This window comes from Schistocerca cancellata, chromosome 1, assembly GCF_023864275.1.
Source record: "Schistocerca cancellata isolate TAMUIC-IGC-003103 chromosome 1, iqSchCanc2.1, whole genome shotgun sequence".
Lineage (NCBI taxonomy): Eukaryota > Metazoa > Arthropoda > Insecta > Orthoptera > Acrididae > Schistocerca > Schistocerca cancellata.
This window is the reverse complement of record NC_064626.1, coordinates 392,439,790-392,464,167: the sequence shown is the minus strand read 5'-3', so window position 1 is coordinate 392,464,167 and position 24,378 is coordinate 392,439,790. Positions and strand designations below refer to the sequence as shown.

General features: G+C 40.3%; 1 protein-coding gene across 2 annotated transcripts in view; it reads left to right on the top strand.

The window, feature by feature from the left end:
• Nucleotides 1-24,378, top strand: part of LOC126175653 (nuclear pore complex protein Nup133) — a 114,289-nt gene that overhangs the window by 34,810 nt on the left and 55,101 nt on the right. For both annotated transcript variants that reach the window (XM_049922564.1, XM_049922554.1), the window contains exons 10-12: nucleotides 3,535-3,694; nucleotides 14,079-14,191; nucleotides 18,643-18,749. In XM_049922564.1, coding sequence (XP_049778521.1) covers nucleotides 3,535-3,694; nucleotides 14,079-14,191; nucleotides 18,643-18,749 — 380 coding nt within the window. The remainder of the gene's footprint in view (nucleotides 1-3,534; nucleotides 3,695-14,078; nucleotides 14,192-18,642; nucleotides 18,750-24,378) is intronic.

The following is a 24,378-nucleotide window of genomic DNA, read 5'->3' as shown; positions in this document are numbered from 1 at the left end:
AATGATCCTCATAGAAATACACACACATAGTGATGATTGTTTCATTTGGTTCTCCGAGTGAGTTGCAGCCACATTTTACGCATCTTCTCGTTCTTTGGAACTCTCGAAAACAATTTTTGAGGAGTTGTTGTGTATGTATATGTACAGTGTGATACTAGACACCATTTGTAACTCATATTCCAAAATGTGAATTCCAAAACAAGATATCACTTTGAACGAGCTTTATGACAGTAGGAGCAGCATGCTCAGCATGCTAGCCAGTGGTATCATGGGTATCACCTGATTCAAATGGAGTGTTTTAGTGGGCTTAGGAAATTATTTGAATTTAATTTGCTTTTAAAAACATAAATGCTGAAATTCATGAGGAAAAAGCATGTTGTCGGTGTAAAATGACAGTTCATCATTTAAGGTGATTTTCAGGAGGTAGTCAAATGCTCTGTTGTAGGAGCATGTTGTGATTATTAAGCTAATTCTGTGTCTAAATCATAGTTATATTGCTGATCATTTTACATGGAAAGATCTATCAAAGGCATAAGGTATTACTATCCTGTTTCCACAATGCTGATGCTATTATGTGCTGCATTCATTGTTACTATTATTGTGTACGTTTGAACGCACTGAGATTACTCAAGGCTATACTGCTGAATCAGCTTGTTGAGTGTGGATTAATGATATGTGCAGTGTTTCAGTCAGTGAGCACTTCATTGTTCTTCTGCTGTTGTTGGTTTTCTTCTTGTAGCCTTGGAATGAGGCTTAGTATTACTATTACTAGTCTTAAATGCCAGACTGCCTCACACCTGTTTCAAAATAAAATCACACAACTGTTATGTACATCATTACATCATTAGACATACATGGTGGAAATGCATAGTCTCCCATTTGTAAAATTATTGTAGGCGCACGCACACACACACACACACACACACACACACACACACACACACACACACACTCTATCATGACACTTAGTGTCGCTATAGCTGCCTTACTATCTCCAGGCACACTCTACTAGACCACTGGGCGCAACCTTTCGAAGTAGTTTGAGGTGTTACATAATAACATACCCAAATCATTTGATGATGTCTTCTTAAGAAGTTGAAGCCGGAAACAAATCTATTTGTTTGACCTGAAGCTCAAATAACAACAAAAATTTAACACTCTTCCTTAGACAATGTGCCTAATCTGTCTGTAACTTAGTTCTCATTGCTTCCTACTGAATATTAACACTAGAACAGTGGAAAATATGGTAGCCCTAGAACTGCAGGAATTGGTCATTTGACCTCTATTGAGATTTGCTTTACAGTTCCACTGCGTGGTTAAAGTAATTTTTTAAATTCATTTGTATGTTACATACACATTTCAGTTGGAGCTTTACTTTGAAATTCTGTAAAATTGTGTGTGTAAACCGAGAAATGTGACCTATTTCTAAAGTTGCTAATATTTTTTCATTTATTTCACTTGTTTGTTTGTAAAAGTTGAAATCACAGTACAAGTACAGTTCTCAGATGTTAGTCATATTTCCTTTGCAAATTCTAATTTAACGCTTCATTCAGTTTTTGATTTGTGCAGTACTAAAATTGCTTTTTCGTTAGGTTGGATTTTTGTGTTCCATCCTGCTCTTTGTTGTTTCCTGTTTGCAAGTTCATTTACCAGCTGATGAATGAATGCAGTCTTCTTCCAGGAAATTTTTGATCATTTGATTGCAGATGACCCATGTGTGTATTACTGCCATGTCTAAGGAGTTGTAGAACAGCAGATTGCTGCTCTCCATATAGAGGACACATTGAGTTGCAGACAGGCACAACAAAAAGACTGCTATACATTTGAAGTTTCGTCCACAAGCCTTTTCTCTGGAGTTGAAGTCTCAGCAGCCACAGACGGTGGTCGTGTGTGTGAGAGTTGTACATACATGAACCTTTGTGCGTGTTTTATACTTCAGAAGAAGACTTTGGCCAAAATCTCAGATATATAGCAGTCATTTTATTGTGCCTGTCTGTAATCCATCATCTCCTCATTATATTTGAGTTGCAATTCATCCTTTCCATAATGTTGTTGTTATTCCATTGTGGATTTTCCACTATTTGATAGTCTATAAGATATACTAGGCCACCACCTGTAAGCAACATTAGTTGAATATTTTATGAATCACTAGACCGACGTCCACCCCTTACTTATGTTGCATTGTAGAAGTTAAGTTTCTGACTTCTTTCCTTCTTTGCTCTTATTACATCAGGATGTAGTACGCTGAGAATATTGACATTCTTAATCTTCTTCCCTCGGTACAGTGTGAGTGTGCACTCTTGCTTATCAGTCTTTTCTCCAGATGATGGGTGGAATTCTTTCAGATTTGTTCTCATTCACGCAGTAGGGGATTGGTCAGTGAATCTGGTTCATTGTTGTCACTAATGACATTCTCTTCTGTTGAAGTTTCTTAGGAAGCTGAGGTGTTGTGAAGAAGTTGTTTGTTGTCATGTTCCTTCACTAGTTTACAGATGGCTCCATGAGATGGACAATGTACAGATCCAAAGGCTGGTCGCTAGGTCGTTATTCCTGCTTACCTAGGTATGGAAAGATTTTGCAAATGTACTTGGATACCGTCTCTGCAGCTGTCCTAAACTGAATCTACATTTGCAACTTTGATGTGGCATAAACGGAGTAAACCTATACTTTGCTTTGCTTGAAATAACTGCTCATCACTTGTAATAATCTCACCACGATGGTAACAGCAGAGCAGTTTTGCACAGTTTTGTTCCATATTTCAGAGGTAAAAGTGAACTTGTTAGCAAGGATGTGTTGAGCTTGGTGTGGCTTCTCATTGAAGCAGAAGAATGGAATAAGTTCATGGATCTGTCTTGTTTCAGACACCCCAGGAATATGATCAAATGTACAACATACTAATCATTGCCTCCAATTCCTCTAACAACATGGTCCATATGGTGTTTTTTATTTCATTCCGAACATTTGATTCAGTTTTTTTTTATTATTATTATTATTATTATTATTATAAACAGCATTAATTCACCAAAAAGACTTTGGAAGGCACCAGTGACAGTCATCCACTCGGTGTCTAGCATGCCACCTGTATTTGAAATGCCATGTGCCAAGTGCCTCTCATGCAGTGGTTTCCTCAGTTGTGGAATGAGGTCGGAGTCACATGAACTGAAATCTGATGAGTAGGGTGGATGGGGGTGGATCCATCTTTTAGCATGGCCAATCTCACACTGAATGTTTCAGGTGCTGGTACAGAGCCATCCTTGCATGTGGTCGCAATCTATCAGTTGATTTTGGTAATGTTTACCAAGGGCTTTCAAATGTATTTACTGAAATTACGGCAACGCCACATGTTTGTGTAATATACCATAGTTGCCATGACTTACAGAATGATGATAATGCTGTTATGTTTGTAGGCACATGTTGGGCAGTGTGTTAAAACTAAATTTAGTTTTTGTTAAATCATAGAACTGCTGTGATGAAACACAGTAAATGTGAGTGTTGATGGCATGCAATTTTTACTTATGTCTAAATTTATTTCAGTCCCAAAGTGAAGAAATTATTGAAGACCTTTTCCCTGAACACACAGAAACTATCAATGAAATTGACAATGTTATTGATACCGTCATTGTGAAAGTCAGTGAAGACCTAATAAATGATATTCCAGCTGCTGATCCTCGCTGGAGTGAAGTGAGATCATCAGGTAAGAGTAGGTTGTCTCTCATAAACATGTGTGCAAGTGATGGATTTTACATTGAATGAATTGCAGTAGTGCTTAGCGCTGTTGAAACACTAAAAAGTGCTCTAGTCTTAAGAGTAACGGAACTCATCATATGATTTCATTTAATAACATTGCCCTATTTCACTTAATCCTCTATGGACAGAATTATTAAGCAATACAGACAAAAAATTATAAGTGCATCATAAAGGTCACAGTAAACATATTTTGATGAGAAATACAATTGATGTTTATATAATTTATTTTGTAATGTTACATTTGGAATTTAAGGGTACAGATGAGTTAAAAATTGCCTTGTGAAAAATTGCGTGTATAGTTTTTTATGTGAACATACTTCTCACCTATATAATACTTATTTTTTTGTTTAAGACTAGGAACTTTTATTCTTTAGTGCACAGTTGAATATTATACTTCTTACAGATAATTTATTCATTTCCCTTTCACATCAGCATTTCATATCTGCTTCTCTTCTCAGACACAATTGGTCAATATCCAACATTGTCCTGACGAACGACTTCAGTCTGAAGGTCGAGAAGATGTTTACAGATTGATGTCTGATAATACAGAAATTGTTCTAAATGACACTGTAGTATAAATAGAGAGGTAAAAGCTGAAACACTGCCATCTTAAGGGATGCTTCATGTAGCATCCTTATTTGTTGGCACATAATCACCATCGTAATCACTATCAGTAGAGGAGGCACTCGAGCAACTACCATCACTCTCTCTCCATATGTTCCCCCTGCCATACAAGCTAATATGCTCTTCTTCTTTCCATTATAAGCCACAGGATTAATTTCCTATTAGAACAACAGTTTTCTTGTGCATGCATAAGTTGACAAATCTGTATTGTTTGAAAAATCTGCTTACGTGTTTTTTGGGTAATGTCTACCACAATAATTTTTTATTCAGATATTCCTTACTGTTATCTATATCACACAACATTTTAAAAAGTTCATAACATGCCATTTTAAGATTGAGAATAATAAATATCAGTAGCTGAAACAAATTCATACACATTACACACAAATCCCAATATTCAATTGGCCAAGTAGTTCAGTAAATTGTTACAATGTCACACCTTTTCCTGTAATCAGAACAGTTACAAACCTGTGACAGGTGGCAACTGCAAGGAAATACGTCTCGCTGTACTACAGATACAACAGTAAGTGTTACAAATTTGAAGAGCTGGTCCATGGAGGGCTAAAGATAAAAGATTCCTGCAGTCTTGACATCTCTTCCAGGTTCCAGAGCCATTTGAGCTTTACTTCATTTTAGCAGTTTTATGGAAGGGGAGCCACAAGTTGTTTCATGGTTTTTTGAGAAGTTACAACCTCCCTCCCCCCTTTCCAATCCTGTCTCAAGAGTTTTGGGGCTGGTAGAATAAATGATGTAATGAACATATAGTTACTGAACAAAATTTCAAATAACCTATTTATCCACAGAAACTGATACGATGTCTTCAAAGATTGGTTAAACCCAAGTTGGTCTGATCAGTTTTATTGAAGCCTAATCAAATCTATTAATAATAAAAAATAAGAAAAAAATAATATTTATTATGATGAGATGTAGAAATGAAAATCGGCCACTTAGCAAGATTTAGTGACCAGAAAATAAGGCCCCTACAAAACAAAGCCTCTAATAGCCACCTGAAGTGGTATTTTTAAATCCATAACTTGATAACATGACTCTTGAATAATTTATATGCACCTTACTTGTAGCTGGTTTGGTTATCCATTGTTTTCTAACTTTTCATTTAGTATTATTATTATTATTATTATTATTATTATTATTATATACAAGAGTAGTCTGAAAAGTTTTCACCCTCATCATAGATTTTAGCATTAGGTGTATGATTTCTCTTCCCTCTGTCTCCTGTGTGCAGAGGTTGATACAGCATTCAAACCAGACTTGCATTCAGGAGTACGACGGGTCAAATCTGCGTACAGCTATCCTGATTTATGTTTTCTGTGATTTCCCTAAATTGCTTCAGGCAAATGCTGTGATGGTTCGTTTGAAAGGACATGACCGATTTCCTTCCCCATCCTTCCCTAATCCAATGATCTCGCTTTTTGGTCCTCTCTCCCAAAACGACCAATTGACAACTTTCAACAGGCACTGTGTAAAATTGCAGGTCATTCCATCCCGTAGTTGCTGTAGGCAGTTGTCTGAGCAGGGTGCTGTGTGGAATTCTTTTAAATGGAGAAAATACAGTTCTCTGTTTGGTGATACAGGTTGGAGTGCTCCACCTTTTGCCCCTTTCCCTTGCACACCATCACAGCAAAAGATGATTTGACAAAATTTTTTTGTTTCATAAATGTGTATGCTGACTTGTTTTCTTTTCTCCTTCGGTTTCCACTGTGAAAAATTGATGAGCTTATGAAAGTGCTCAAGGTGATTCACGTGTGACATTCAATAAGTGCAACCCTGACAAAGAGTCATCAATAATGTGCACAATATGATCTTGAAAGTTCAGTGGACATAGGTGCATGGAATTCTCAAGATTGAGGGATTTCAAGAGCGTCTCAGCTACATTTTGTGTGCGAAGCTACTCGTAAGAAATTTGTGCAGGAAGACTGCTATGCCTGCTAATGGTGGATCAGAAATGAATTTGCGCTACAGTTTCCAAACAGTTTTAAGTGTTTTCATAAAAACAAAAGTGGTTGTCTACATTGGTATATGGATGAAACATAGATTTGACATTGCATACCAGAACCAAGATAAGTCAATGCAGTGGACACAAGCAAGGTCTTTAACACCAAAGAAGACAGATTACACAAATAGGAGGAAAGGTCTGTTGGCTCCCACCTACATAGCGAGAAGTGATCATCATGATAAAATCAGAGCTCACACAGAGAGATTTAAGTGCTCATTTTTCCCGTGCACTGTTAGAGAGTGGAACCATAGAGAAATAGCTTAAAGGTGGTTCAATGAACCCTCTGCCATGCATTTAACTGTGAATTGAAGAGTAATCATGTACATGTAGGTGTAGATATAGGTGTCAGTGGTTTGGAATAGAAAATGTGTTCTGTTAATTGACCTCTGGATGCAGAAATTCAAAGAAAAGAGATTTGGTTCACAGAAGAAGAGAAAAAAAATCATCTTTCATACTGACAATGCATCTGCCCACAACAGTCTTGATAGCAACAGTGTTGGCAACCAAATAATTGAGGGAGCTTTGCTATGATGTGTTGAAACATCCACCCCATTCCCCAGATTTGGTTCCCATAGACTTCCATCTCTTACCAAAACATAGTCTCCCTTGTTAGCCATTGCTGAGAAGTGATTTAGCAGCACTTACAGAGGAACATGATAGTGATGGAATAATGCCACTGGTAAACTGCTGAATGAAGCACATTAATATTAAAGAAGATTATGCCAAAAGTTTTTGAAAAAATAAGTTATCATTTTCACTATCAGGCTTCAGACCACCCTAACACAATACATCTGTATAAAACTCATTGACACACATTGTATACCTTTGTAATCTTATTACTAATCACATTTTTTCTGACTGTTTGTTTTTAATAAGACAGTGTTAAAAAGCAATGTGTATGATACACTTTATTAGTTGTGCTTATATGACTCTGATTGTCTCTGACTAGTATAGAGGTCTCCAGTTGGCACTGCCTGCTGCTTCATCAGATGTCAGATTATATCATCTTCCGTAAAGTTGAATTTAGTTCAGGAAAGAGTGAATAATTCTGCTACAAAAATCTTGGATCACTTACTCATTGACATGTGGCAGAAGATAGAATTCCAAAGAAAATAATGAACGGTGTGATCCATTCAGCTAGGTGAAAAGGGAGACCTAGAAGAAGAAGGCGGATTGATGATGTAGTAATGGATCTCACCAGTATGGGAGTCTGGGGGTGAGAAAAATAGGAGCAAATAAGTGAGAAGAGGGGAGGCAGATCGTTGAAGCAGCCAAGGCTCACCAAGGGCTGTAGGAAGAAGAAGAAGGACTCATTGATATTAAATGTACTTTAATAACTTTTCTTAGGTATTGACCACTTTTTTTATTTCCAAAAACACCTTACACATTTCAACTTTCCGTCATTATCAAAGGCTACAAAAGTTATTAGAGTTCATCCAAATGACCGCTTCATCTCACAGCATTTTCATGCATTTGCATATTAAATGTCTGACAGGTAGCAAAGTTAAATTGAAACTGAACAGAAAAAAATTCCTTTGGAATCACTTTCCATAAAAGACTTATAATTTACAAAGGTGGAAGCTATTTAGTTCAAAAGTGTTATGAACCTGTTTGTGTTATAAAAATAAATATTGTTTTTTACTTTGTGAACTAACCTGTAAATGGGTAGCATGCAGATACATTTAAATACCAGTGAAGTTAATATTATGTAAACTGACCCGGTGCACACCATTACAATACAGTGCTCAAAGTGACCCTTGGAACTTGTAATTAACTAAATCAACTTTATGCATTGGAGGTGATAAGTCATCAGACCTTTCTTGCCAGTAATGAAGTCACATGATGGGGCTGCTGAGAGAACTGGAGATTTCACAGGAGAAAGCTACCTTAAGGCAGTACAAAGATGGTTTAGATAGCCAGTGGATGGCAAAGGTCCTGCTGGCAGATTTCTTCTGTGCCCTAGCAGAGGAGTGCTCATAAAATATGTTGAGTGATGTACGTATGGTTTTTAACTTGTGCAATGATCACAATTTTTTGAGCATTTGGAGAGAGCTTCGTTGCCATCAGTCAACCAAAAGTTTGAATGTGTGCCACTGTGGAGTGACATTATATATAATCTTTCAGCTAAATACTAGAATTTTAGGAAAAAAACCGTTCCGTCTTTGGGGAAAAGTGGTTGATTCTACATGTTCGTTATTTCTTTTAGATACAAATACAGAGCATATTTTTATTTGTGGGTGCTTTGTTTGTCATATCCCACAAGGAGATCGTCATCTAGTGGATGCAACAACAGGCAGCTACAAGAATACATGTTACTGACGACCTGAGTTGTAAGACTGTAGTGATTGGGATCATCCACTGTGAGCAATATAGTGAGATTTTCAGTTTGTGATCCATATGGATAGGCATGTGATCAGTACATTATAGTAAATGAGCTCAGTGGATGCTGCAGATATTATTTAATTCTAGACACTGCATACGTGATGAGATGTCGGTGCAACTTGGCAAAAGCAAATATGTGGTGAATGAACCCTATACTAGTTAAAAGGAGATCTGTGAAAGATTTCTTTCACTTTCACAAGGATTTTGAGAGGAGCCCCTAAGTTCTTCGATTTTTATTGGATGCATCCAGAGATGGGTCACTACAATTTGCCTGGAGTACAGGGAAATTCATGAAAGCGTCTAATTTCAGAGAGACAGTAACACCACTGCATGTCCTCTTAAAGCGTAACTGACGAGGCCATTTCCTTCATCACAACATGGACCATCAAAAATGACACTAATAAGCACATTTCAAAGGCATAGCAAGTACAGGTAATGTACCTTTTGTTTCGTAACTAGCAACTGGTAACTGCTTCTTCAAACATGTATTGAGATCAACCCTGATTTCACACATAAGATTGTTAAATGTTAAATTTTGTCATCAACAAGCGAGATGAACAGTATACTGCATCATTATAAAAGCAACCACAAACTGAAACACTCATCATATTTGCTTCATGACGTGAAAATGGAGGCGTCACTAATGCTTGTGTGATCAGAGACAAATGTACAGCATTTGTGTGTAAATATGAACCAAATACAGGTGTGTGTGTGTGTGTGTGTGTGTGTGTGTGTGTGTGGGTGGGTGGGTGGGTGGGTGTGCGTGCGTGCGTGTGGGTGTGCATGTGCACGTGAGTGCGCGTGTCAGTCAATTGCACTGCTTGTGGTATAGGTGAAACCGAGGCATTTGTAGTGCCTCTTACTTGTGTGACGCTTATGTCAAGTGGCATCTAACACAACTGTTTAATTGTGACCATATAGCACTAGTGACCCACTTTCATACTAAGATCATTCCACACTCATGTCCCGTGTTTGATTCCCAGCTGGGATGGGGATTTTCTCTCCCAGGGGACTGGATATTTGTGTTGTCCTCATCATTTCATCATCACCCATTTTTTTAAGTGCATTATCTGAAAACTACCTTGAGCAGTTAAACAGAGAACAGACTCGTGGCAATAACATGTTAGACCTTCTGGTGACAAACAGACTCGAAGTATTTGAAACGGTTAACGCAGAACAGGGAATCAGCGATCATAAAGCGGTTGCTGCATCAATGATTTCAGCCGTAAATAGAAATATTAAAAAAGGTAGGAAGATTTTTCTGTTTAGCAAAAGTGACAAAAAAAGCAGATTTCAGAGTATCTGACGGCTCAACACAAAAGTTTTGTCTCAAGTACAGAAAGTGTTGAGGATCAGTGGACAAAGTTCAAAACCATTGTACAGTATGTATTAGATGAGTATGTGCCAAGCAAGATCGTAAGAGGTGGAAAAGAGCCACCGTAGTACAACAACCGAGTTAGAAAACTGCTGCGGAAGCAAAGGGAACTTCACAGCAAACATAAACATAGCCAAAGCCTTGCAGACAAACAAAAATTAAGCGAAGCGAAATGTAGTGTGAGGAGAGCTATGCAAGAGGTGTTCAATGAATTCGGAAGTAAAGTTCTATGTACTGACTTGGCAGAAAATCCTAAGAAATTTTGGTCTTGTGTCAAAGCGGTAGGTGGATCAAAACAAAATGTCCAGACACTCTGTGACCAAAATGGTACTGAAACAGAGGATGACAGACTAAAGGCCGAAATACTAAATGTCTTTTTCCAAAGCTGTTTCACAGAGAAAGACTACGCTGCAGTTCCTTCTCTAGATTGTCGCACAGATTACAAAATGATAAATCTCGAAATAGTTGACAGAGGGATAGAAAAACATTTAAAAAGCACTCAAAAGAGGAAAGGCCACTGGACCTTATGGGATACAAACTTGATTTTACACAGAGTACACGAAGGAACTTGCCCCCCTTCGTGCAGCAGTGTACCATAGGTCTCTAGAAGAGCGTAGTGTTCCAAAGGATTGGAAAAGGGCACAGGTCATCCCCATTTTCAAGAAGGGACGTTGAACAGATGTGCGGAACTATAGACCTATATCTCTAACGTCGATCAATTGTAGAATTTTGGAACACGTTTTATGTTAGAGTATAATGACTTTTCTGGAGACTAGAAATCTACTCTGTAGGAATCATCATTGGTTTCGAAAAAGATGATTGTGTGAAACCCAGCTCGCGCTATTCGTCCACAAGACTCAGAGGGCCATAGACACGGGTTCCCAGGTAGATGCCATGTTTCTTGACTTCTGCAAGGAGTTCGATACAGTTCCCCACAGTCGTTTAATGAACAAAGTAAGAGCATATGGACTATCAGACCAATTGTGTGATTGGATTGAAGAGTTCCTAGATAACAGAACGCAGCATGTCATTCTCAATTGAGAGAAGTCTTCCGAAGTAAGAGTGATTTCACATGTGCCGCAGGGGAGTGTTGTAGGACCGTTGCTATTCACAATATACAGGGTGGCGCATAAAATGTGTTACCATTTTGTTTTTGAATATAAACTTTATTGTCAATACAATCTGAAAGGAACATATACTACAATGAATAGCCGTCCATGGGGATTTGTTCTAACTCAGCACATGTTCAATACGTCCACCATTTCGTTTCCTAACTTCCTTCAAACGAATACTGAAGTTAGTGATTACCCTACGGCACATGTCTTCCGTAATTTCACTGCAAACTTGAAGAATAAGACTTCTGAGCTCCATTAAATCACGTGGACGTTTCGGGAAAATTTTTTTTCCTTTAGGTACCCCCAAAGAAAAAGTCACATGGATTGAGGTCTGGACTATTGGGGGGCCAATTTTGTCCGTCATTGAAGCGACCTGGAAACCTGAGTGAAATGATCCGCACGTTGAAATGCTCGTGTAAAAATTCCAACACAGTGTTCGCAGTATGTGGCCTTCCTCCATCTTGCATGAACCACTGCGTGTTGAAGGGCAAGGCAGTAGCAAGAAGCTGTGGAATGAAGCTGTTGCGAAGCATGCTCAAATAACGCTCGTTGTTCACAGTTTCTTCAAAGAAAAAGGGTCCAATAAGTCCGTGACTGGAAATTGCTGCCCACGCTGTAATCCTCGGAGCATAATGCTGTTGTTCATGAAGCACTTGTGGGTTTTCAGTGGCCCAAAAGCGTACATTTAGTTTGTTAACTACACCGTCTAAATGAAAATGCGCCTCATCTGAAAACCAAACGTTATTGAGAGTTTCTTCCCTATCCTCCACCCACTGAGCAAACAGTAGTCTCTGCTGCTTGTGTTCTTCAGTGAGCTTCTGTGCACAGGTCATCTTGTATGGGTACATATGGAGGTCACTTTTAAGAATACATTGAACGGAGCGTCTGGATATTCCCACTTGCACTGCTGCCTTTCTACACGATTTCCCGGGACTTCTCTATACAGCAACTCGTGTCACTTCAGTATTCTCCAGCGAACAAACAGGCTTAGGCCGAGGTTGCTTCGCTTCCAATACTGTTCCTTCCTGTACAAATTTATCGTACAACCTGTGGCTGGTCTTCTTGCAAGGGACCCATTGTGTGTTAAACTGTTGTCAAAAACGCCTCTGAGTCACAACAAGGCTTTTTCGTTTCATGAAAAAGTAACACAATTGCCGATCGTTGCTGTGTCGTCAGTCTTGCATTGTCAGCCATTGCTGCTTAGTAGTCTCCTAGCGGCAGTATCGTGAATTACGCATCATTTTGTAACTCATTTGTTTTTCCAAGCTCTGTTGGTACTGCTGTAGAGATGCCAGCGGTATATCTAATGTGTGTCGTAAATTGTGAAAGAAACAATTGGTAACACATTTCGTGCGCCACCCTGTACGTAAATGACCTTGTGGATAACATCGGAAGTTCACTGAGGCTTTTTGCGGATGATGCTGTAGTATATTGAGAGGTTGTAACAATGGAAAATTGTACTGAAATGTAGGAGGATCTGCAACATATTGACACATGGTGCAGGGAATGGCAATTGAATCTCAGTGTAGACAAGTGTAATGTGCTGCGAATACATAGAAAGAAAGATCCTTTATCATTTAGCTACAATATAGCAGGTCAGCAACTGGAAGTAGTTAATTCCATAAATTATCTGGAGGTAGGCATTAGGAGTGATTTAAAATGGAATGATCATATAAAGTTGATCGTTGGTAAAGCAGATGCCATACTGAGATTCATTGGAAGAATCCTAAGGCAATGCATTCCGAAAACAAAGGAAGTAGGTTACAGTACACTTGTTCGCCCACTGGTTGAATATTGCTCCCCAGTGTGGGGACCATACCAGATAGGGTTGATAGAAGAGAGAGAGAAAATCCAACGGAGAGCAGCGCGCTTCGTTACAGGATCATTTAGCAATCGTGAAAGTGTTACGGAGATGATAGATAAACTCCAGTGGAAGACTCTGCAGGAGAGATGCTCAGTAGCTCGGTACGGGCTTTTGTTGAAATTTTGAGAATGTACCTTCACCGAGGAGTCAAGCAGTATATTGCTTCCTCCTATGTATATCTCGCGAAGAGACCATGAGGATAAAATCAGAGAGATTAGAGCCCACACAGAGGTATAGCGACAATCTTTCTTTCCACAAACAGTACGAGACTAGAATAGAAGGGAGAACCGATAGAGGTACTCAAGGTACTCTCCGCCACACACCGTCAGGTGGCTTGCGGAATATGGATGTAGATGTAGATGTAGATCCTCATCATACGTGACAGTGGCTAGATTGGACTGTGAAAAAATTGGGACTTTATATGGGCGCTGATGACAAAGCAGTTGAGTGTCCCACAAACTCATCATCATCATCATCATCATCCACACTCATAGCTGCTGTTGATTGTCACCTGTCCAGATAACTGTTGTGATATAAGGGTTAAACCTTTAAAGTGCTTGGCCTCGCTGTCCCATAGAGTAGTAACAGGCTCATCTTCTCAACACTGAAATACAGTGCAAGGAAGTGAATAAGCCATTTTGTGTAACCTGAAAGATGTAGTGGAGCACATGGAATTGCACTCATTTTTCTAGTTGCACATTAACACTCCACTAGGACACATTTTATCCTTCCATTGTGATCTCTTACAAAAATCGGTAACTGTCACATGCTCAGGACTTGAACTTGCCTATGGCTGTTTAAACACTGACTACACTCAGTCTGACTAGCAGAGATTTGGCCATCAAGGCCTGTTTCCACTGAGCATAGTGCACATACAGACAAAAACTTGTGATTGCATACAGAAATGTAATAGTGAATCACATTACTAGTGCTAAGATAATTTTCCACATGTTTCAGCTGTCAGTATTGGGAGTTCCAGTTCTCTCCAGATTCTCCATCAACTGGAAGGAAAACAGAAGGCTTTGGACCTGTTTGTACAGTTTCTGAAGGATGTGAAACTGTGGGATAGGGTAATACAATCACTATTACTTAACTTTGTTAAAGTTAGGAAAAAGTTAATAAAACATGAACAGTGTGCTCCCACAATACAAAGAGAAAATTTTGCAGTTGAGTTGTGCTATTTTTTTTTACTTGTTTGTTATACTTGTTTCATAAGTAGTACGTATTTTGCCCTGTGTGGATGTGTGTGTATTCTCCTTGTAGTATGTATTTTAAAGTTGCATGAAAGAATACACCCTTATAGTAGGCTTTATATTGTTCAGTCTCGTTGCAGACATCTTCTCTTCTATCGGGTTGATATTTCTCACAAAATAATCCGGTGTACATTGTGTACTCCCATTATGCTGATGTAATACTTTGATATACACACAGGATATGATTGTTACTGCACTGTGTTTTTTAACCATTGAGAATGGAACTATCATGTAAAGTACAGGATCACAAATTGACATACCAGTCCTCATCCCAATGACTCCTCCACCTATAAACTCTGCCAGAGAGATACCATCCAAGAAGTCCAACACAAACTCCAATCCTTGCTTAAAGCCTTGGGCCCTTCGAAGAACATCTCCCCCACACACATACCTTCTACATGCTCCCAAAAATTTACAAACCCAACAATCCTCCACGCCCCATTGTGGCTGGTTATTGCAGCCCCACTAAAATAATTTTGGCCCTCATTGAGCAAAACCTCCAATCAATTGTCTGTAATCTAGCTTCCCTCATCAAAGACACTAACCACTTCCTTCACCGACTCTCCACCATCCTCACCCCTTTACCCCTTGGATCCCTACTCGTCACTGTTAACGCCACCTCCCTATACATCAACATCCCTCATGCTCATGGCCATACCACTGTTGAACACTACCTTTCCGTATGTCCTTCAAACTACAAACCCAGTACCTCATTCCTCATACGTCTTACTAACTTCATCCTTACCCGGAACTATTTCTCGTGTGAAGGAAAGGTATATAAACAAATCCGCAGCACAACCATGGGCACCCACATGGCGCATGGCACTGTCCTATGCCGACCTCTTTATGTACCATCATGTGGAGACCTTCCTAGCCTCCCAAAACACTAAAGCCCTAGTCTGGTTCAGGTTCATTGATGATATCTTCATGACCTGGAGTCAGGACCAAGACACCCTATCCTTGTTCCTTCACAAGCTCAACACCTTCTCTCTCATCTGCTTCATGTGGTTCTCCTCAACCCAGTGTGCCATATTCCTAGATGTTGACCTCATCTTCTGCGATGGCGCCATCCACACCTCTGTCCATGTTAAACTCATCAACCACCAACAATACCTGCAATTTGACAGCTGTCATCCCTTTCACACCAAAAAATCCCTCCCATAAAGCCTGGCCACCCAGGGACGGTATGTCTACAGTGACACAAAGTCCCTTGCTCAGTACTCTGAGGGGTCTTGCCAAGGCCTTCACAGGCAGGCACTATCCCCCTCGAGACTTAGTCTGCTAACAGATCTCCCGTGATTTCCCCACACACTACCAAACCTCCCACCACCCCCAAGAACCAGCCACAAAGGAGTGTCCCTGTCGTCACCCAGTACCACCACGGACTGGAACAACTGAACCACATCATTCACCAGGGCTTTAATTAACTATGCCCTGAAATGAGGGACATCTTATCCAAGATACTTCCCATCCCTCCTAAAGTGGTATTTCATCACCCACCCAATCTCTACATCATAATATTCCATCCCTATGCCACTCCCAATCCCAACCCCTTGCCACAAGGATCATATCCCTGTGGAAGACCCAGGTACAAAACCTGCCCAATCCACCCACCCAGCACTTCCTATTCCAATCCTGTCACAGGTTTATCCTACCCCATCAGGTGATCGGCCACCTTGAAAGCAGTCATTTACCATTTCTGCTGCAGTCATTGCACAAATTTTTATATTGATATTGTGACCAGCCAGCTATCCACCAAGATGAACGACCACAGCCAAACTGTGGCACAACATGCAGCTGAACACAACACACTTGATATCAATGGCTGCATCGCTACCCCACCCATCTGGATTCTTCTGTCCACCACCAGCTTTTCTGAACTGCACAGATGGGAGCTGTCCTTAAAACACATTCTGAGCTGCCGTAATTATCCCGGGCTCAACCTACAGTAACACTGTCCCCACACCCACTAACCAACAGTTTCCACCCTCTCTATCGTATCATTTCCTCCCCATTCTCATTGCATTTATTTGCAACCATCTGCCAATCGCCTATCTTTCCCTGCTCCTCCCCTTTTTTTACCCCCACTTTCCTGCCCCATGACCTCTTGATGCTGCACCTGTTGGCAGTCTAGTGCCTTCACACTCCATAAGACAGCATTTGTCTCTCTCTCTCCCCACCCATACATCACTATCCCTTCCCCTGTCCCGCCCCCTCCAGATTGCTGCTTGCATCCCACTTGATAGTTGCATTCTGGCCCGTGATGCAGGAGTTGGCAATCGCGCACGCGTGTGTGTGTGTGTGTGTGTGTGTGTGTGTGTGTGTGTGTGTGAGAGAGAGAGAGAGAGAGAGAGAGAGAGAGAGAGAGAGAGAGAGAGAGAGAGATGTGCTTGCTTCTTGTGTGAATGGTGTCTGTCTCTCTTACTGCTGAAGGCTGTGGCCGAAAGCTTTATGTAACTGTCTTTTAATTGTGCTTGTGTGCAACTTCATGTGTCTTCTTTACGGTAAGTAGCAGCTGTCATCTCCTACATTGAAAATAACAAGTAGTTTTAATCACTAAGTAAATGCGCTACATATACAGTATAAAGTCCTTCGTCAAAGGACTTCATATTGTGATCAAAGCCTGGAATAAAGAAACATTTGACATCTACTTATTATGCAGGTTAGCTGAGCTAGTAGTTGAACAGCTAATAGATGAGCTAATTTTTATTGACCTACTATGTTTACTGAAGAGACGGTTCAGTTGCTTTAAGTCTACTGATAATGATACTTCCAAAGAAAGCTAAATGGTCAGCACTGAAGATCTTGTAAACTACATGACTTGTTTCCCAAAAGCCCTTACCATTGATAGAAATTGGAATAAGAGCTTGGCTGAAGATATGTGAAAGAGATTTTTATTACTGTTTATTGAACAGGAGTACCATTTCAGGGGATTGAAGAGATAGGAGTGCAGTATGATATCAGGTTGGAATGTTTTATGGGTTAACTGGACATTGTAATGTCACAAGACAGTGGCGGCTGGAAAGGAGGAGGAAGTGATGGAGGGGGCGGGGAAGGGGAAGGGAAAGGTCCCGAGTTTGAGTCTGTCTGGCACACAATTTTAATCTGCCAGGAAGTTTCATATCAGTGCACACTCCGCTGCAGAGTGAAAATCTCATTCTTATTGGAATACTTGGTTGAAATGTTAAGATACAAAGTAATTCTTATAAATTAGCCTGGCACATCTGCATATGAAGCCAATTGTAAGGATGCTTCCATTTTTCAAGCCCCTAGTACAAATTGGCTGTCATATTTAAAGCGCTAACAGTATTTTAAAGTAAAAAAAAAGTCCCACAGGAAGAAATTCTAACGTAAGTGCGACAAAAACTAGAAAAAGAATTTTATTATTTCCAAAATTGAAGCAGACAACAATTTTGAGGCCATGTGGTGTTCTGTCCACTTGCAACAAATGCCCCTTCAGGTCATTGTATCAAGATGTGGGAGAGGCACATAGTATGTCTCAGGAAAAAGTGGAAATGTGAAAGAATGAGAGTGGTTTTGGACACAGATGGTTTGTAGTAGTTAACTATTTAAAAGAGTGTGATGAATACTTCTTCAAATATTAGAAATTTCTTTCTGGGTGGAAAGATTTGATAGTACATATAGGGAAAAAATGGATATCACTGGAAATAAAAATGTTGATGGAGTGGAAGTATGCACATAGATTTTAAAATTGGTCAGTACTGTGATTGGTACTGTGAACCTAAGAACTTCACTGGCTTTTGTTTCTCATTTATAAGGCAATAAAGATAAGTTAGGAGATATCAGATGAGGTCTCCAAAGTATCATCTAGTGACTGTGAAAGCAGCAGCTCCCAAAAGTCATTTATGGTAGCAGTTAACCTCACAAAGGAATACTTTTTCAGTCAGAAGGATGCACTTTTTTTCTGGCTCCTGAAAATTATTATGCCCCCCCCAAGAAGTCTTATCATAAGCAGAAGAAGCACACCTCGTGCACACATGACGGCTACCATAGGTAGCTCCAAATGTAATGCTACTGTCAGTTGAATAATTCTTTTCAGATTTGTTTCACCTAAAATATTGGAAGAAATTCATTTTGAAAACAGAGCCGTTAATTGAGAAAGGTAAGCTGTTAACTACTCTTCAGAAATGATGGGGGCAGGGGGATATAAAATAAAAAAGATACACAAGAATGATATTTTAATAGGAAGTTTTGTTGTATGCTTTGCCTCGTACCTATGAGCAATGATTCATGTTTTGTTCAATCAGTTTTCAGCAGTCTCCATTAGAAGAACTCCAATGCCAACATCATATGTTCTGGGAGAACATGCAGAAAAAGTAGTAGCAGCAATTTCACTTCACTTGCTTCAGCCACAGTAAGTCTTTAAATATTTTGTAATGTAAATTACCATAATTAGTATAAAAAAACAGTTAAACATATATTTGAGAAGGAAACCCCAATATGTTTGTGCTGTCTTGAGTGGTAAAAGATGTTAGAATTGAAAATAAAACTAAAATAAATGTCTTTTTAAAGAATGGAAACTCCAGGTTGGACTATCAACAATATTAGCAAAAAAAAAAAAAAAAATAGAATTGCTGTTTACCATAAATATGACACATTGAATTTCAGACAGGCACAACGGAAAGACAGTTACATATTATAGCTTTTGGCTAAAGCCTTCTTCAGCAAAGAAAACACACACACACACACACACACACACAAACACACACACATTCATGCAAGCACACACACCTCATGCACACATGACCACTACCATCGGTAGCTCCGACTGAAATGCGACTGTCAGTTGAATAGCAATCTGGAGTGGGGTGAGAAGGGAAAGGAATAGCAGTGTATGGTTGGGAGGGGGAGGGGGAGGAGAGAAGAATGCTGTCTGGCGGGGTGAGTAGGGCCTAGATGGGGACCTGACGAGGCTGCAGGTGCAGTGTTTGGAGGTGGGGTGTGGGAGGAGGGGGGAATTGTGAATAGAAAAGGTGAGGAGCAGGCAAGGGGGATGGACAGGTGGGTGCATTGGTAGAGGCAGCACACAATGAGTATAAGGGGACATGAGAAGGAGGTGGTGATGGGACAGATGGGGCGAAAATTGTTGGGTACAGGGTGGAGACAGCAGGTTACCATTGGTTGAGGCCAGGATAATTTCGGAAGTGGAGAATGTGCTTTAAGGATAACACACATCTGCACAATTCAGTAAAGCTGGTGGTGGAGGGGAGAATCCAGATAGCCCAGTTGTGAAGCAGCCATTGAAATAGAGCATGTTACATTCAGCTGTATGTTATGCCACAGGGTGGTCTACTTTGTTCTTGGTCACAGTTTGGCTGTGAGGACTCATCCTGGTGGATAGGTGCTTGGTAGTCATACCAGTGTAAAAAGTTGTGAAGTGGTTGCAGCAGAGCTGGTATACAACATGGCTGTTTTCATAGGTAGCCCGGCATTTGATGGGGTAAAATGAGTCTCCAAACGGATAGGAAGTACAGGGGGGGGGGATTGACGGATCCATCCACACCTCTGTTCACTTACCCACTAACCACCAGCATTACCTGCATTTCAACACCTGCCATCCGTTCCACACCAAAAAATTCTTCCCATGCAGCCTGGCCATCTGGGGATGACACATCTGCAGTGACAAGAACTTCTTTCACAGTATGCTGAAAGTCTTACCAAAGCATTTACAGACAGGCACTATCCCCTGAACCTAGTCCACAAACAGGTTTTCTGTGCCATTTCCCCAGATACCCCTCAATGTCCCACTAACCCCACATGAGCCAACTACAGAAGACTGCCCCCTACATGACCAAATACAAACCCGGATAGGAACAAGTGAACCACACCCTTTGAAAGGGCTTTGATTATCATCATTCCCTGAAATTAAGGACATCCTACCCTAGATTATTCATACCCCTCCTAAAATGGTGTTCCATTGCCCACACTATTACAATCCTGACACAAGCTTACCTTACCCCACCCCTTTAATGACCAGGCCAACTGTGAAAGCAGCCATGTTGTATATCAGCTCTGCTGCAACTATTTCACAGCTTTTTATATTGGTATGATACCAACCAGCTGTCCACCAGGATGAACGATCACTGCAGAACTGTGCCCAAGAACAAAGTAGACCACCCTGTGGCACAACAAGCAGCTGAACACAGCACACTTTATTTCAGTGTCTGCTTCACTGCCCAGGCCATTTGGATCCTCCTCTCCACCACCAGCTTTTCTGAACTTCACAGGTAGGAGTTGCCCTTACAACACAACTCCATTCCCGAAATTATCCCAGCCTTAACATTCGGTCACCTACCGTCCCCACACCCTCCACCCAACAGTTTCCATCCCCTCTGTCCATTACCTCTTCACTTTTCATATCCCCTCAGCCTCATTGTGTGCCACCCCTCTGCCAATGAACACGCACGTCGTTCCCTGCTTCTCTTCTTTTCCATGCCCCCCCCCCAATTCCCCATCTCCTGATATGTGACAGACTTGTCAGGTCGCACATACAGTCAGCCAGTCCTCTCTTCTCTCTGCCAGCCATAACCTGCTATCCCTCCCAGTACCCTGCCCCACGGCAGACTGCTATCCACATGACAGTCACATTCTGGTCAAAGCTGCTGGAGTTTGCAGTCGTGTGCAAGAGATGCACTTACTTGTGTGAATGTGCTATAATATCTAACAGTCTTTCCATTGTATCTTTCTGCAACTCAGTGTGTCATCTTTGTGGTGAGTAGCAATTTATCCTTTTCCTAATATTGTTCATATTTATAAAGAAATTTAGAAGTTCAACAGTATCACCAGCAGCTTCCAATAGTGAGACAGGAACAGAAATAGGTTTGTTTATAAATAAATAAATAAATCTTCTGCTACCAGTCACGATTCGTGACTGGTAGCAGAAGAAACCTATTATATCTACAGTCGCAGGCTTTCAAAAACCATTTATAATGGATCAAATCAGGAACAGAAATGTTTAAAACAGCAACCTAATATTGTTTCTGCATCATATGTAGTCACAACCAGGGATAATAAGTAACACAGTCTGAAAATTTAGTGATAACAGCTGTAACAAAATTTTTCTGTCTATAGTAGACATAATGTCTTGCATACCTAAAGACACAATTTATGCTATCCACAAAAATTGGCATGTATTTCATTTCAGGGAATTTCAGAAATTACATAAAACCTCGGGGAATTCTGTGTTTTTTTAACCTAGCATTGTAATTTAATTTTATTGAGCTTTATTAACCACAGATTTTAAAATACCTAAATCTAATGTAACCTCAAAAACAATAAGCTTTTGACAATATAATGCAATTGAATAGATAAAAAAAAGTCTACTCACCAAGTAGTGACAGAACACACACATAAAAGAATGTTATAATCATGCAAGCTTTTAGAACCAGTGGCTCCTTCTTTAGGTGGAAGGGTTGAAGGGGAAGGAAGAGGGGTGAAGGAAAAGGACTGGAGAGATCTAGGAAATGGGGTAGATATCAGAAAAGTCACCCAGATTTGTGGGTCAGGGGAGACTTACCAGACAGGATGAGGAGGAGTGACTGATGTTGGGGACTGCACAGGAAGAGATCTGAGACCCTGAGAGCTTAAATGTGGAAGACAGGTTAATGTACAAGACAGAGATTACTGCTAAAACATAGTTTACAAGTCAATAAGAGTAAAAAAAACTAAGTACATTGTATGTAACAGAGGTGGGAGGTGGATGGCAAAAAATAGTTAAGAAAATGAAAGCTGTAGAAAACCAAAATGGAAGGAAATTAAAGTAAATTAAGACCAGGTGGTTGACAAGGACCAAGGACATGTTGTTGTGCCAGTTCCCATTTGTGGAGTCCTGAGAACCGTGGAGTCCTGAGAGACGGCGCATGTGCTGAAATGGGCACCGAGGTCACAATTCTCATGTTGTACAGCATGCTCTGCAACAGGATATTGTGTGTTGCCAGTTTACACCCTCTGTCTATGCCCATTCAACCTAACTGAAACTTGGTGGTAGTCTTGCTGATGTAAAAGGCCAAGCAGTGTACATAACAGCTGGTATAGGACGTGTCATTTCGCAAATTGATTTCCTTTTGATAGTATATGTTTTGCCAGTTACAGATCTTGTGTGGGTGGTGGTAGGAGGGTACATAGGGCAAGTCTTGCAGTGTAGAAGGAGCATAGGGACTGACAAGGATATTGCGGAGATTTGGGAGGGTGACAAAAAGCTGTTCTAGATGTGGTGGGCAAAATCTCAGACAGAATGGGTCTCATTTCAGGGCATGATTTTAGGAAGTCATGGCCTTGTTGAAATATCTGATTAATACATTCTAGACTAGGATAATATTAAGTGGCCAGTGGTGTGCTCCAATTTTTTTTAAAAAAAGGCATCAGCAGTACCAGGATTGTATGCGATGGCCTGCAAAATCTGCTTTCGAACTAGGCTGTAGCTGAGGTAAGAATGGTAGTGTATTTCTGTAAAGAGCCTGCATCCAAACAAATAAGTTTGCTTTGAATGCCAAGGCGGTATGGGAGGCAACATTTGACATGTAAAGGACGGCAACTGTCAAAATGTAACAACTGTTTGTTAGTAGGTTTAGTGTGGACAGAAGTGTGTAGCTGGCCTCTAGTGAGGACAAGATCAGCATGAAGGAAAGTGATACAGGATTCGGAAAAGAACCATGCGAAATTTAATTGGAAGAAGGTGTTCAGAGATTTCAGGAATTTTAACAGGTCAGTCTCACCATGAGTCCATACGGTAAAGACGTCATAAATGTATTTAAACCAAACAAGGGGCTGAAGACTTATGGGTCCCTAGAAAGCCCCCTCTGCAGTTTCCTAAACAGCCACACCACATTAGCCACCATTCCTCTCCTACAAACCCAGCTTGGCCAAACTCCTTAACGTCAACGTCCTTTACCACTGCCTTCTAGACCTGTTGACTCACAATTCCAAGAACCAGTCACAACAGTAGGGAGTGTCCTCAATCTGTTGTCCGAAGCATTTTACTCCTGAATTATCTATATTTTCCAAGCGACTCACACATCAGTTAGTATTATTGGAGGACATCGTAAAAGTTCAAAAAACACAGCTCGTTTTGTATTATTGCGAAATGGGGGGGGGGGGAAGAGTGCCATAGATATGGCATGAAAATTGGGGTGGCGGTCATTAAAACAAAGGTGTTTTTTGTTGGGGCAAGCTCACCTCTTGAAATTTCAGTCACCAACTTTCTCCTCCAAAGGCGAAAATATATTTTTGGTGTCCACCTACATCAAGAGAAATAATCATCCTAGTAAAATAAGAGAAATCAGAGCTTGCATGGAAAGATTGAAGTGTTCCTTTTTCCTGTGCTTTTCAAGGGAGGAACTGTAGAGAAATAGCTTGAAGCTGTTTTGATTAATCCTGTACCAGGCACTTCATTTTGAATTGCAGAGAAATCATGTAGATGTCCATGTCAGTGTGTTCTTACTGTATTTATTTTTTGGCATTCCTTGGTTGCTTTTTTCCTTATATCTCTTTTTGTTAACAACAATTTTACACTGAGGTGACGAAAGTCATGGGATATCTCCTAATATAGTGCTGTACCTCCTTTTGCTCAATGTAGTGTAGGAACTCAATGTGGCATGGAACTCAACAAGTCATTGGTAGTCCCCATGCTGCCTCATAGCTGTCCATAATTGCAAATATATTGCCAGTGCAGGAGTTAGTGCATGAACTGACCTGTCAACTATGTCTGTTCATATTGGGATTCAGTTATAAAGTTATAAAAGAAGTAGCCAAAATTAGATTACATTACAATGTTTTAGCTGATAGCCAGGTAATTCACTCAGTAGAGCACGTAAGTGGGCCATAGGCTCAGAGCAAAAACAGACAAGTGTCTCATAGCAGCGATAATTTCAAATTTTGTACCAGCTTTATATGAACAGAACACTATACCAACTCTGGCAGTCAATAATTTTTTCCCCCTCCTACATATAACCCTGATGCTTCTGCCATGATTGCCTGTCCTATTA